Here is a 14,182-nt window from a genome sequence, read left to right on the forward strand (position 1 = left end):
TGCTGTTAACAGCATTTAGTTGAGGCAAAGATGCTGCTAATCATTCTACAAGGCATAGAAGCCCCTGTCCACATCTCAAAGAATTAATTGTCTTAAAATACAGAGTAGCTGGGGTAGCACATGCCTTTAATCCCAGCACTCAGGGAGGCAGAGGTAGGTGGATTACTGTGAGTTTGAGGCCAGGCTGGTTTATAAAACAAGTCCAGGAGATAAGCCCTGTTTTGGGGGGAAAAAAGGTTTAAAATGCAGAGAGTATTGAAACTGAAAAAAATCTTTTGAGTTTTTCCTTATTAGCTAGTTGCCTTGAAAATATTAATTGTGGGCTAGAGAGACAGTTCAGCTTTTAAGAGTACTGACCTCTCTTCCAGTGGACTTAGGTTCAATTCCCAGCATCCACATGTAACTCCAGGATACAATACTCTCACACAGACAGACACACAGACAAAGCACCAAAGCACATAAAATAATAATAAATAATTTTAAGAAATGTTATTGTATGTCACAAGTGTCCCTTAAATATAACCTTTATTAATATACAGAATTTCCTAAATAAAATACAACATCATTTACCAAGTCTCTTCCCTGCAATAGCAGTTCTGTTTCTAGCTTCAGGTTGTGTTGATAACAATAACCGAAAAGGTAAAAAGAGAGTTTAGAGAGACGGCTCAGTCGTTAGGAGCAGTGACTGTTCTTGCAGAGGATCCTGGTTTGAGTTCCAGAGGATTGCAGAGGACACCCACATGGCGGCTCATAACCACCTGTACATCCAGTTCTGGGGAAACAGATGCCCTCCTTTAAGCCTGAGAGGTAGCCACTGTTACCAGCTGCCAAGGTTAGGTAACTAGAAAATCACATCACAGAGTTTAACCCTTAATGTGAAAGGTCCAGCCCTGAAGAACAATACTCATTTAGAAGAGCAGGACATAATTAAAAAGTAAATACAACTACCTCGTAAAAAAGTAAAAACTACCTCGTAAGTACCTACAAACTAACAAGCCTTGTGGACAAGTTATTCAATCACCTAGTTTTGATACCTTGAAGTGAGCTATTTCAAGACAGCTTTAAATAAAAAAGCAAAAATGCCTGGGCAAAAAACAATTTATATATAATTTATCTTTCACACCTCAATGACAATCATGTTTTCTCACCAGTGTTTGCCTGTTTTATATAGTGGGCCTCTCCAAGTGTCAGTTGTCTCTGGAGAAAATGATAATGCGTAGTGCAGGGGAAGACAGGTCAAATGAGGAGGGAAAACGATCTATTGTAATAGTTACATACTGTTTTTTATCCTTTACACCATTTCATTGCGCTTTCATGGTTTCCTCCTTTCTTCTATGTAAAGTACTATTATTTTAAGAGAAGATGTAGAGTTTAAAATATTGACATTTTTGCCTGGTTGGAAAAAGAGAAACTAGGGGAAAAGGAAAGCAGGAAAGGAACTGTCATGAACTAACACTTGCTCGTTTGGGCTCTTCATCAGACTCAGAAGATTCACTGTCCTGCAAGGGTAAAGTTTAGAAAAGTACAAGTGATATTAGGAGTAAAAAAAACAAAAACAAAAAAACATAAACTATTAAACTGAGGTCAGAAACAAGGCCATCCTTTGGTACTTCCACTGAGGTTACAGCTCAGAGCTTCAATTTAGGTAAACATAGAACAAACACCAATAAGCAACATATTTAAGAAATTCTTAACAAGGAGTCTGAACAATTTAGACACCTTTAACATTTTTTTTGATTAGTATGCTTATTTCCCTCTCCTATGATTATACTATATAATTCTGAGTTGACAACTGGTGTGAAAAATTAAAAAAAAATTCGGCCTGGGTATTGATAGCACATAACTTTAATACTAGCACTTAGGAGGCAGAGGCAGGCAGATCTCTGAGTTCCAGGTCAGCCTGGTCTACTTGAGGGCTATTGTCTTAGTTATTTTTCTACTGTAGTGGTAAAACACCATGACTAAGCCAACTAATAAAAGAAAGTGTTTAATTTGGGTTCATAGTTTGAGAGTTAGTCTACAGTGGCAAAGCAGACATGATGACAAGAACAGCTGAGAACTTACATCTTAATCCACAACCACAAGACAGTGACACACCTTCAACAAGAACATACATCCTAATCTCCCCTCCCCCAATCTTAGCCAATCCATTCCTTTTTTCCACTCTTATTCTAGCTCTTTGCCAGGACTACTGTAGTCTCTAAAAACTTGTTTCTAGCCTCTGTTACTTCCAAATCTTCTTACATACTACTATAAGATGACATACTAAAAATAGTGAATTGATATTATCTAGCTATTCAAATATATTTAGTATAAATGTCTTCAGCTGGTCAATAGCATATTTCCAGAGTTAGCCAGAAATATAGAGAGGAAAGTAGGAAGAGAATGCAGAGAAGCCAGAGCCAAGCAATTCCCATCATGTTTTACACTGTGATATTTAAAATACTAAGTTACTATGGGACCAGAATAATCCTAAAAGCAAGATGCATGGCTCTCTTTCAGTTGGTAATAGACTTCTAAAATGCTCTGGATCAACCTCAATACACTTCCCAGTAAAGAAAGGGAATAGAGCTATGTTCCCTGATTCTATAAAACAGTCCATATTTTCCCCTATAGGCCCCATACAGTCAACTACATAGAATCTCTTCTCCAACCTAATGAAACTGCTTACTATTTCTTCTCTGGTCTTGTTATTCCTACCTACCTTATGACTCAATTCCTGGGTTTTTCTATTTAACTCTTTCCATGCCTATCCTAGTGACCAAGTTTTCAAGAAGTCATAACTACCTCAATCACTGGTGACCCTCCCTGAAAGCCAGTATATCTTCACTACTTATCAGACAACGATGACTCCTTACTACTACAATTTATATTATCAGAGACAGTTTGTTTGTTTTTCTTACCATGGGTATGATGAAAACATAGTATCTGACACTTCACATAGCAAGTATTAAGGACAAAATCTTTGTCTAGAAGCCCTGGAGCTGGAGAGATGACTCAGGAGTCAGGAATGCTTACCGCTCTTCCCGAGGACCTACGCTGATTCTCAGCACCCAGGTCAGTAGCTAACAACTGCCTGTTAACTACAGTTCCGGGAAATCTGGCACATTCTTCTGGCTTCTATGGGAACCTATACTCAGGTGATACCCACTTAACACAAAAATAAATCTTTAGTTGGGTGGTGGTGGCAGTAGCATATGCCTTTAATCTCAGCACTAGGGAGACAGAGACAGGTGTATCTATATGAGTTCAAGGTCAGCCTGGTCTACAAGCTAGCTCCAGGACAGCCAGGGCTACACAGAAAAACCCCATCTCAAAAAAACAAAATAAAATAAAATAGAAATATTTCAAAATAAGCAAACATATACAATGAAATAAAAAGCCGTTACCAAAAAATGCTAAAATGATGAAAATTTATTAAATCCTGATCTGAGAGTTAAATTGAGTTCCATGACTTGAGGGTGTGCAGGGAAAAAGATGTGAGGGATAGAGAGAAGTTACATTGTTACATCCAGGTACATAACAAATTCATTTCGTTTAAAAACCAACATGGCAGCCCACCATGGTGACATACAGCTTTAATCTCAGCATTTAGGGGGCAGAAGGGTCTCTCTAAGTTCCAGGCCAGCATGGTTTAATATCATGAATTCCAGGCCAGTCAGGGCTACCATGTCTCAAAAAAAAAAAAAAAAAAAATCAAAAAACAAACCAACCTCTACACTATACCCAGAAAAAGGTCCTCACAAAAGCTTGACTATGCTGGCACCTTGACTTCAAGCTTTAAGTATTAAAATATGTGAGAAATAAATTTCTGCTGTTGGCAAGCCCAAAACAAAATGAAAGAACCCTATATTGATCGGATTTTCCCAGAGTGTTAAAATATTGGAAATAGCTAACAATACAAGCTAGAATTCTCACCAATTATTTTGTAATTAAAATGAGGCAATAAATTTACAAATGTCCAAACTTTTTTCAGATATATTTACTATATTTATGAAATAGTAGTTTTCATTTTTTTCTGATTAGAAAGGATGCATAATATATAAAACAGCAATTTATTTACATCTCTATTTCCCTTGCCTGTCTGTAGCATTTGAAAAAGCAAACGGCATCCCCTTTTAATATAAATGTTCATTAAATGAATCAGAGTCACAACTTACAAAACAAATTTAAAAAGCCCTGAATATAAACATCTTGTTCTCAATAGCAAGAAAAAGTTAAAAGACTTCAAGATTGGTTTTTCTAAGGATAAACAGAAATTAAACAGATGTATCAACCTAGTAAACAAATGACCTAGCCGGAGCAGTGGTGCATGCCTTGGGAGCACTTGGGAGGCAGAGGCAAGTGGATCTCTGTGAGTTTGAGGCCAGCCTGGTTTACAAAGTGAGTCCAGGACAGCCAAGGCTACACAGAGAAACCCTGTTTCAAAAAGAGAGAGAGAGAGAGAGAGAGAATAAGAGACAGCAGCATTCAACTTAAAACCAATAACATTTTAAGGAATTGCCTTAAAATGTTAAGGCAATTCCTTAAAATGTTATTGGTTCCTAAGAATTTTGGTTAGTGTGCCAAGTACTAAAAGACCCACAGTTTGTAAATGTTTATAAATTTGACACCATACAAAGCAAAATATATACTGTTACCAAAATTATCTGTGTTTACTCTGATAAAGATCTTCATCTAGATTTATTTTTATCACACTGATTAAAATATTCTATCAAGGATTTTTACTATATATTTACTTTACATCCCAATGGAAACTTCCCCTCCCTCTTCTCCTTCAGGCCCTCCCTCTGACCTCCCCTCTCCCTGGACCTCCCTCCCGTTCTCCATGGAGAAGGGAGGCCTCCCATGGATATCAACCTGCCTTGGCATATCAAGTTGTAGCAGGAATGGGCACATCTTCTACTGAGCCTAGACAAGACAAATTAGTTGATTCTGTAGGTTTTCTTGTGGTGTCCTTGACCTCTCTGGCTCTTTCAATCCTTCCTCCTCTTCTTCTATCAGAGTCCCCAAGCTCTGCCTAATGTTTGGCTGTGGGTCTCTGCATCTTTTCATCAGCTGCTGGGTGAAGCCTCTCAGATGACAGTTATGCTAGCCTCCTGTCTGCAAGTATAGCAGGATATTATTAATAGTGCTGGGGTGGGCTCGTTCTCATGGCATGAGACTCAAGACTCATTGGTTGGCCATCCCCTCACTTTCTGCTCCCTCTCTATCCCTGCACCTCTTATAGGCAGGAGAAATTGTGGGTCGAAGGTTTTGTGGCTGGGTTGGTGTACCCATCCCACCATGGGAAGTCTTGCCTAGTTACAATCGTTTCACATTCCATATTCCCTCTTGCTAGGAGTCTTAGCTAGGGTAACACTCATCGATTCCTGGAAGTTTCCACTGGCCTAGATTTCTAGCTTGTCCCAGAGATAACGCCCTACTGATTCCAGTTCTTTTTCGGCCTAGTCTCCCCACTCAATCCTTCTGTTCCCCTTCCCAAGCCCTCTCCCAAGCAGATCCCTCCCTTCATCCACCACAAAAGATATTCTTAAAAATGAAAACAAAACTGTATTTTCAACATGAGATAACTCTAACCAAACAAGAGAAAAACTTGGATGATAAAAACTTTAAGAAACTGAAGAAGCTATCAGAAGACAGAACTCACATATTCATGCACTTAATATAGTAAAAGTAAAAACTCAGATGTTCATGGATTAAATATAGTAAAAGTGGCCATCCTACAAAAAGCAATCTGTGTTTCAATGCAAATCCCATCAAAATTCTAACACAATTCTCCACAGATCTTAAAAAGTCAAATTTCTACTTTATATGGAAACACAAAAACCCAGGATAGTTAGAACTATCCCAAAAAATAAAAGAACTGCTGAAGATAGCACTATCCCCAATTTCAATTTCATCCTAGAATATCTACAGAGGAATAGTAAAAAAACAGCATGGAAATGGCACAAAAATAGGTACATTTATCAATGGAATCAAACTGAAGATCCAGACATAAATCCACACACCTGTGGACACCTGATTTTTTTTATACATAAGCCAGAAATACACACTGGGAAAAAAGACAACATCTTAAATAAATGATGCTGGTCACAATGGACATCTTCATGTAGAAGAATGCAAACAAATCCATGCTTGTTACCCTGAACAAAACTCAACTCCAAACAGATCAAAGACTTCAACACAAAATCAGGTACACTGAACCTGAGAGGGGAAAACAAAAAAGTGGGAAACAGGAGACAACTTCCTGAATGAAACACAATCAGCAAGGTACTGAGATCAACAATTAATGAAATGGGACCTCACAAAACTGAAAAGCTTCTGCATAGCAAAGGACATTGTTATTCTGATAAGTGGTAGCCTATAAAATGGGAAGATTTTTACCAACTACACCCAATAAAGGACTAATACCCAAAACATATAAAGAACCCAAAAAACCAGTATTAAGAAAACAACCCAGTTTAAAAATTGGGGTACAGATCTAAACAGAGAATTCTCAAAAGAGGAAACTCAAATGGCTGAGAAACACTTAAATGCTCAACAACCCTTAGCTATTAAAAAATGCAAATCCAAACTATTAAGATCAATAAAACAAGTGACAGCTCAGACTGGCCAGGACATGGAGTAAAAGGAATACTCATCTATTGCTGGTGGAAATGCAAACTTGTATAGACACTTACAGAAATCAGTGTGGCAGTTTCTAAGGAAGGGGGACACCAATCTACCTCAAGATCCAGCTATGCTCCCTTGGGCACATACCCAGTGGACGTTTTATCCTACCACAAACATACTTGCTCAACCATGTTCATTGATGCTCTACTCATAATAAACAGAAATTGGAAACAACTTAGATCTCCTTCAGCAGAAGAACGGAGAAAGAAAATGTAGTACATTTACACAATGGAGTATTACTCAGCTGTTAAAAAAAATTACAAAATCTGCAGACAAAAGAATGGAACTAGGAAAAGAAACAAAACAAAACAAAACAAAACATCCTGAGTGAGGTATTCCAGACAGAGAAAGACAATATGGTGTATGCTCACTTATATGTTGATATTACCTGTTAAGTCAATGATACATAAGTTACAATCCATAGAACCACAGAGGTTAGGTGTAGAATAAGGGACTGTGGGGAGAGACAGATCTCCCTAAGGAGGGGAAACAGAACAAAGTTATGGGTGGGTGGGGGGATCAAGAGGAGAGGGAGAAGGAGGGAGGGAATTCAGGGAGAGACAACTAGAATTAAGGGCCATTTGAAAGATAGTATGGAAACCTACTACAGTAGAAACTTACTAATATATATATGTGTGTATGTGTGTGTGTGTGAGATCTTAAAGAAATCACCAAATAAGAGGGGAGACAGAGCACCACCTAAACATCTCCTGTCACAAATGAAGCTTTCAATACGGGGACTGGGATACATCTAATGGAGTTGTTGGCCAAAGGGTTCCATGGAAATATCTGAACAGCCCAGGCTACTGTCAGGACTATAGGTTGTTTTCTATAAACTGACAACACCAGCACATGGAGAAGTCAGGCTGGTATCTACACTGAGCCTTCAACTCTACATTCTAGTGTCTTTGGAACAGGAAAGCACTCTGCACACTACCAAATGAAGAATGCAAACACCAACCCAGACACAAACCCTCTGCTCCACAAAGATATTCTGCCCGCATGATAGGGCAACGGTAGCACAAAGCCTGTGGGAGTAATCAACCAGCATCAAAATGACTCCTAAAACAGTCTGCTTTACTCATAGATCAGTGCCTTGCTCAGCCTTCATCAAAGAAGCTTTCTCCTACAGATGGTAACAAATACTGAGACCTACAGCCAGACAGTATGCAGAGAGTGAGACCCTGGAACACTCAGCCCTAAGTGGGAACCCTATAGAAGGGGAGACAGAAAGTGTGTAAGATCCAGAGGTGATAGAAAACACCAGAAAAGAGCTCTCTAAATCTGCGGTTCTCAACCTTCCTAAGGCTGTGACCCTTTAATATAGTTCTTCATGTTGTGATGACCTCCAACCATAAAATTTCGTTGCTACTTCAAAACTGTAATTTTGCTACTGGTATGAATCGTAATGTAAATATCTGATATTCAACCCGTGAAAGGTTCAATCAATCCCTCAAAGGGTTCATGACCCACAGGTTGACTCTCTAAATCAACATGATTCCTGCTCATAGGAACTCAGGGACTGAGGCAACAAGCACCAGGTCCTCTGCATATATATTATTATGACTTCCAGTTTAGAGTTTTTGTGGGATTCCTGAATATGTGAACAAGTACAGTTATGATTCCTGTGTCTTCTCTTGGGCTCTTTGGGGCTCTGTTCATTTATTCCGTCCAATTTCAATGTGTTAGTTTTTGTTTTGTAGTATTATATTTCACTTTATTATTATCTCTTAGAAGCCTGTTTGTTTTCTAATGAGACAGAGAGGGAGTGGATCCAGATGGGAGGGGATGGAGGGAGGGAGGAACAGGGAGAAGTAGAGGGAAAACTGTAATCAGTATATACAATGTGGGGGGGAAATTGACTTTCAATGGGAGGGGAGAAAAAGCAATACAGACAAAAACAAGAAAAACAACTTATATTTTCATTCATCATTTTTCTTTTGATGTTTGTTTACAGATTAAAAAAAGGATTGATACTGAAACAACGTACCAATGAATTTTCATCAATTTTATTATTTATAATCTTAGCTTGGGTAAAAAATATTTGCTAGCATAGGAAAACATGATCTTCATATCCTGCAATCATACCTGTTTCTGAGCTTCTACTTTCTGCTTTCTGGTTGGGTCAATTGCATCTACCATCCATTTGATAGTGAAGTATGTTACTGCACCAAATATTGTTAAACGGAAAATTAAACCAACAACTTCATTCCGACTCAATGGACGAGAAAAGGCTTCAGCATGTACCATCTTGATTGTTAACCTTAAAAAAACAAAGAGAAAAGTCACTAGGAAATAACAATATTTGTTAAATTGGGGAAGAAAGTAGGTTGAACTATGTAAAAGAAGCGTCTGGTCAAAAACACTGCCTGTTGCTTAAGGAGTGTCTCATCTGAAGGAGAACCACATGTTAGGTAAGCAAAGACATTAAACTGAAGATGAGATACATGTTTAGTTACAGGACGAATACTTATGTATAGTACATTATGATGGTCCTCTTAGCTTTTAAATATGTTTCAAAGAACCTAGAGAACAATGATTTTAATGTTAATCTAACTGCAGAAAAAAAGAAGGCTAACAAGAAAATGCCTAATACTAAGGTACAAATTTCTTCTATTATATGTAACAAATGCCAAGTAGGTTATTTTTTTGTTTTTTGTTTTTTGTTTTTTTTTTAGGGAAAATCAAACTACAAGTTGACTCATGTCTCCCATACTTAATGTTCAAAGTTTTTCAAAACCTGCTAAAGTTTAAGTATGCACTTTCTTAATTGATAAGTGACATTAAAGTTTTTGAACCATCCTCTGCTTGCAACAACAAAATAAAAATGAAGCAAGAGAACTTTCAAAACATTTGAACCAAGAAAATTACAGTACTGAAGGAGTCAGGATTTAGCCTAGCAAGTGCAAGACCCTGAGTTTGGTCCTCAACTTGTGAGGAGGGGAGCTGGGGTTACAGTATTCCTGGGAAAAAATTGCAAACTATACATCTGACAAGTGACCAATAACTAGACTCTGTAAAACATTTAAAAACTTTCAAAAAACACACACACACAGACTCAATCACAAAATAATAGTCTAATGAGTTGAATACAGTTCTCAAAAAATGAATACAAATAGACAATAAACATTTGAAAGTGTTCAACATGTTTAGTCACCAAGGAAATGCAAATTAAAACTGTCTTGAGGGAGCTGGGGAGATGGTTCAGCAGTTAAGAGCACTGGCTGTTCTTCCAGAGGACCTGGGTTCAATTCCCAGAACCTACAGGGCAGCTCGCAACTGTCTGTCACTCCTATTCCAGGGGATCCAATACCTTCATACAGACATACATGCAGGCAAAACACCAATGTACATAAAATAAAAATAAATTTTTAAAACCCTGTCTTGATATTTCATCTAACCCCAATCAGAATGGCTGACATCAATAAAATAAACCAATGCTAGTGATAATGTGAGGATGCAGACATCATATTTACACAATACTAGTAGGTATGAAAGCTGCTGCAGCCACTACAAAAATCAGTATGGAGATGAACTATATCAACACACCCAAAGAACTGTGAGTCAGCATCCCAGAAAAACTTACACAGCCATGCTCTTTGCTAAACTATTCACAGCAGCCAGGACACAGAACTAGCCTAAATGTCCATCAACAGATGAATGGATAGAAAGTGGTACACATGGGATTTTAGTGAGCTATCAATTATCACATTTTCAGAAAAATTAATGAAAACTGGCAATCATTACATCAGAAAGACAAATGTTGCATCTTCTCTCAGAAACCTAAATTTAAAAATATATACATGCATAAATGTCAAGCATGAAAGCACAAAGGGAACGATGAGAGGAAAAGGTCTAAAAGCAGTGGTTCTCAACCTGTGGGATGTGACCCTTTTGGGGATCATATAACAGATATCCTGCATATCAGATATTTACATTACAATTCATAATGGTAGCAAAATAACTGTTAGAAAGTAGCAATGAAATAGTTTTATGGTTGGGGGTCACCACAACATGAGAAACTGTATTAAAGCGTTGCAGCATTAGGAAGGTTGAAAACCACCCATCCAAAGGCAGAAGGGAAAACAAGAGATGGTAATGGACTGACTAGATGTGAGATGAAAACAAAAGGAGGATCTGAATGTTGGGGCTTGCACATGTAATCCCTGTTCTTGGGAGGCTAAGACAGACTGCTCTGAGTTTGTAAGTTAGTTTTAGGTCGAATTGGGCTACAATGAGACCCTGTCTCAACAAACAATAGGTTACATAGGAAAATTCTATTACAAACAAAAGGAAACAACTCAAGAACAGGGTGAAGGAAAGTGATAGGACTTTTAAATATGTTACATCCTTGAGCAACTCCAGCAAAGAGGTTTACAGCAGGAATTCACTCCAGTGTCAAAGGCAATACCTTCACAAATACCTTTACATTTTAAGAGCTGGCCTATCAGTGTCCAACAATGTCATTACGCCTTAATAAACACTGGAGGAAGGGGAGGAAAAGAATAAAAATACATATAAACTCATGTAGAATAAATAAATCAGAATCCAGACTGCTTGCACAGTGGTAGGTGCTGAGTGGGTATTGCAAAGACTAATATCGATGTTTCTTCTAGTTCTAAAAAAGTTACTTTTCTTACTACTGCTAAGTTCAAAGGCTCCTCTGGACTAACTTCACCATTTGTTTATAGTTGTGAAAAAAGAAAAAACTACGAATTCTTTCAGTCATCCAACTTCCAAGTCAGTGCTAACACTTCTCCAATACTAGGTGCCACTGAAATACTGAAATCACAATTATTTAAACAAGTAACTGAAAGCTCTCATTTTAGATTAAAAAAAAAAAAAACCTTGGTCTAGGATGATAAATAGCTCATTCAATAGGAACTTACAGAACATCTACAAAAAAGTATCTACTATATTTGATATATAATATCTAATATATAATTAGTGAAAAATACAGTCCAGTTAATTACTAAAGAAAAAAATGGACCTGATTTAGCCACCAAATTATAATTGCCTCATGTAACAAAGAACAGTATGGATTAGTATCCATAGTATTATCCATTAGCGTAGATTTCAAAAAACAGAGGACAACTCCTCAAAGGACCTGACAATTTTACTTCCTTTTTCTTTATCCCAATAAAACTGCACACACAGTTGATAATAATACAATAGGTGGGATAACAGCTGTTAGCTTGATATGGAAAAGTAATGATATTCCAATAAAGCTTTTGTTATTTAAAAGTTTCAGTGAAGAGCTGAGTACAGTGGCACAAGCCTGTGAATCTCAGCACTCAGAAGACTATAATGAAGACTGAAGGTTCAAGGCTAACCTGGGTTACATAGGGTTCACGATTAACCTAAACTACAAAAAACATCCCTGCCTCAAAAAAAAAAAAAAAAAATTAAGTTGGCACGTTGAAATTGCCATTTACTGGGTAGTCACTGAATAGCAATGATAAATCAAGGCTCTGGGCTGTTCTGAAAGCACATTTCCATAAAGTCATCAAGCCAGTAACTATTTATTTGTTTGTTGGTTTGTTTTGGTTCTTCAAGACAGGATTTCTCAAGTTGCCCTGGCTGTCCTGGAACTCTGGAAATCAGGCTGGCCTTGAACTAACACACAGAGATCCACCTCCCTCTGCCTCCCCTTTAAGGCATGGGCCACCACACCTGGTGATAGTAACAATTTTTAATCCTGTCCAAAAAAACCCTTGTTTACATAACTTCCTATTCTGATATTAACAGATTTATGACTAATGCATGTCTAGCCTGGGGCGGGTGGTGGTGGCAGCAGCTAAAATTTGAGAATGGGAGGATATCTGCCAGCTACACATCTGAGAGAGGATTAATATCCAGAATATACAAAGCGCTCAAAAAGCTGCCAGTCGGTGAAGGCCCATGACTTTTAATCCAGGCACCTGGGAGGCAGGGGCAGGCAGATTTTCAAGTCCCAAGGCCAGCCTGATCTTGAGAGTTGCGTTCTAGGATAGCCAAAACTACACTGAGAAATCCTGCCTCTAAAAACAAACAACAAAGACTACTAAACGTGTATCTGAAGTGACTTCAAAATCCAGAAACGATACTAAGACTCATAACCAAACCTTCGGCAGAGTGCAGGGAATCATATGGAAGAAGGGGAGTTTGATGTGGAAAGGATAGGAGCTCCACAAGGACCAAACATATCTGGGCACAGGGTCTTTTCTGAAATGGACACTCAACCAAAGACCATGAGAGGATAAAACCTAGAACCTCTGCTCAGATGTGACCCGTGATAGCTCAGTAATCAATTGGTTTCCCATAGTAAGGGGAACAAGGACTATTTCTAACAGGAACTCAATGACTGGCTCTTTGACTTCCCCACCTCCCAAGGGAGGAGCAGTACTATTAGGCCACAGAGGAGGACTTTGCAGCCAGTCCTGAAAATACCTGACAAAACGGAGTCATAGGAAAGGGGAGGAGGTCCTCCCCTATCAGTGAACTTGGAAAGGGGCAGGAAGGAGATGAGGGAGGGAGGGTGGGATTGGGGAGGGAATGAGGGCTACAGCTGGGATACAGAATTAACAAAATGTAACTAATGAGAAAAATAAAATAAAAAAAAAAATCCAGAAACGAAACTGAAACGTCCTGCGTTGTAGCCAATGAATGGAAATACTTTATACAGTCTCCAAAGGTGAAACAGACAACTGTCTGTCATTCACAAAGCACTGATATATTTGCAAAATAAGGTCAGTCCTTACCACTTCAGAAGTGCGTAAACGTAAAGTATTTCAATTTTGCATAAACACTAATTTTAACAAAATATACACACTGCTGTATACAACTAGGAAACACCACAAAAGCAGTGTAATTCAGAATTATCTTTAGACAAACATATTTTTAAATCGTTTCACTTTAAGGTATAGCTTCAGTGTCGACCGTATCTCTGAGCAACTTACTAGCGTTTATACTGCAGTATTTCCTTCCTAAGTCATTGCAGTCCTGTACGTCTCTCAACTCAAAGTCCCAATTCTGTGCCTATCAAGGCCCTGCAAACGCAGCCTGTGACAATGAATGCCTGCCAGGCTTCGCGTAGAGGACAGGACATTATTAACATCAGCATCTACTGTGAAGACACGGCCAGCCCGGAAGAATCTCCGCCTCTGCACAAAGAGGGAGGAGCAGGACCGGCTCCTTCCAGCCACCTTCCCACAAGCCTGGTCCTCAGGTCGCCCAGAGCGCCCCCAAATCATCCGATGACCGGGCCGCCTACAAGAGACGTCCTTGCGAGAGCCCGAAGTCTCCCGACCGCGCCGAGACCTGAGGGCTCGCGCCGGGCCCGACGCCAAGGCGAGGGCCCGGGACGCCCTTGGAGGTTAATCCGCTGGATCCGGCGGTGCCGGGGCGGCGCTCAAGCGTGACCGGCGTGGGGCAGGTGACTGTCGGGCTGAGCTCCCCAGGTGAGCGCCAGGCCCTGGGGGACCCGGAGGGGCGGGGGACGCACCCGGCCCGGCCCCGCGGGAACCTG

At 39.2% G+C, this 14,182-nt stretch overlaps 1 protein-coding gene across 2 annotated transcripts in view; it reads right to left on the minus strand.

Moving 5' to 3' along the window:
* Nucleotides 1–14,182, minus strand: part of Atad1 (ATPase family AAA domain containing 1) — a 49,210-nt gene that overhangs the window by 34,891 nt on the left and 137 nt on the right. The window contains exons 1-2 of one of the 2 annotated variants that reach the window (XM_060388416.1): nucleotides 13,614–14,128; nucleotides 8,764–8,938 (exon numbers count right to left, since the gene is read on the minus strand). In XM_060388416.1, the coding sequence (XP_060244399.1) occupies nucleotides 8,764–8,925 (162 nt within the window). In that variant the 5' untranslated portion in view covers nucleotides 8,926–8,938; nucleotides 13,614–14,128. Of the gene's footprint in view, nucleotides 1–8,763; nucleotides 8,939–13,613; nucleotides 14,129–14,182 lie in introns of those variants that run through there. The other variant, XM_060388413.1, reaches the window with a different exon arrangement.

Source organism: Meriones unguiculatus, chromosome 1 (genome assembly GCF_030254825.1).
Source record: "Meriones unguiculatus strain TT.TT164.6M chromosome 1, Bangor_MerUng_6.1, whole genome shotgun sequence".
Classification (NCBI taxonomy): Eukaryota; Metazoa; Chordata; class Mammalia; order Rodentia; family Muridae; genus Meriones; species Meriones unguiculatus.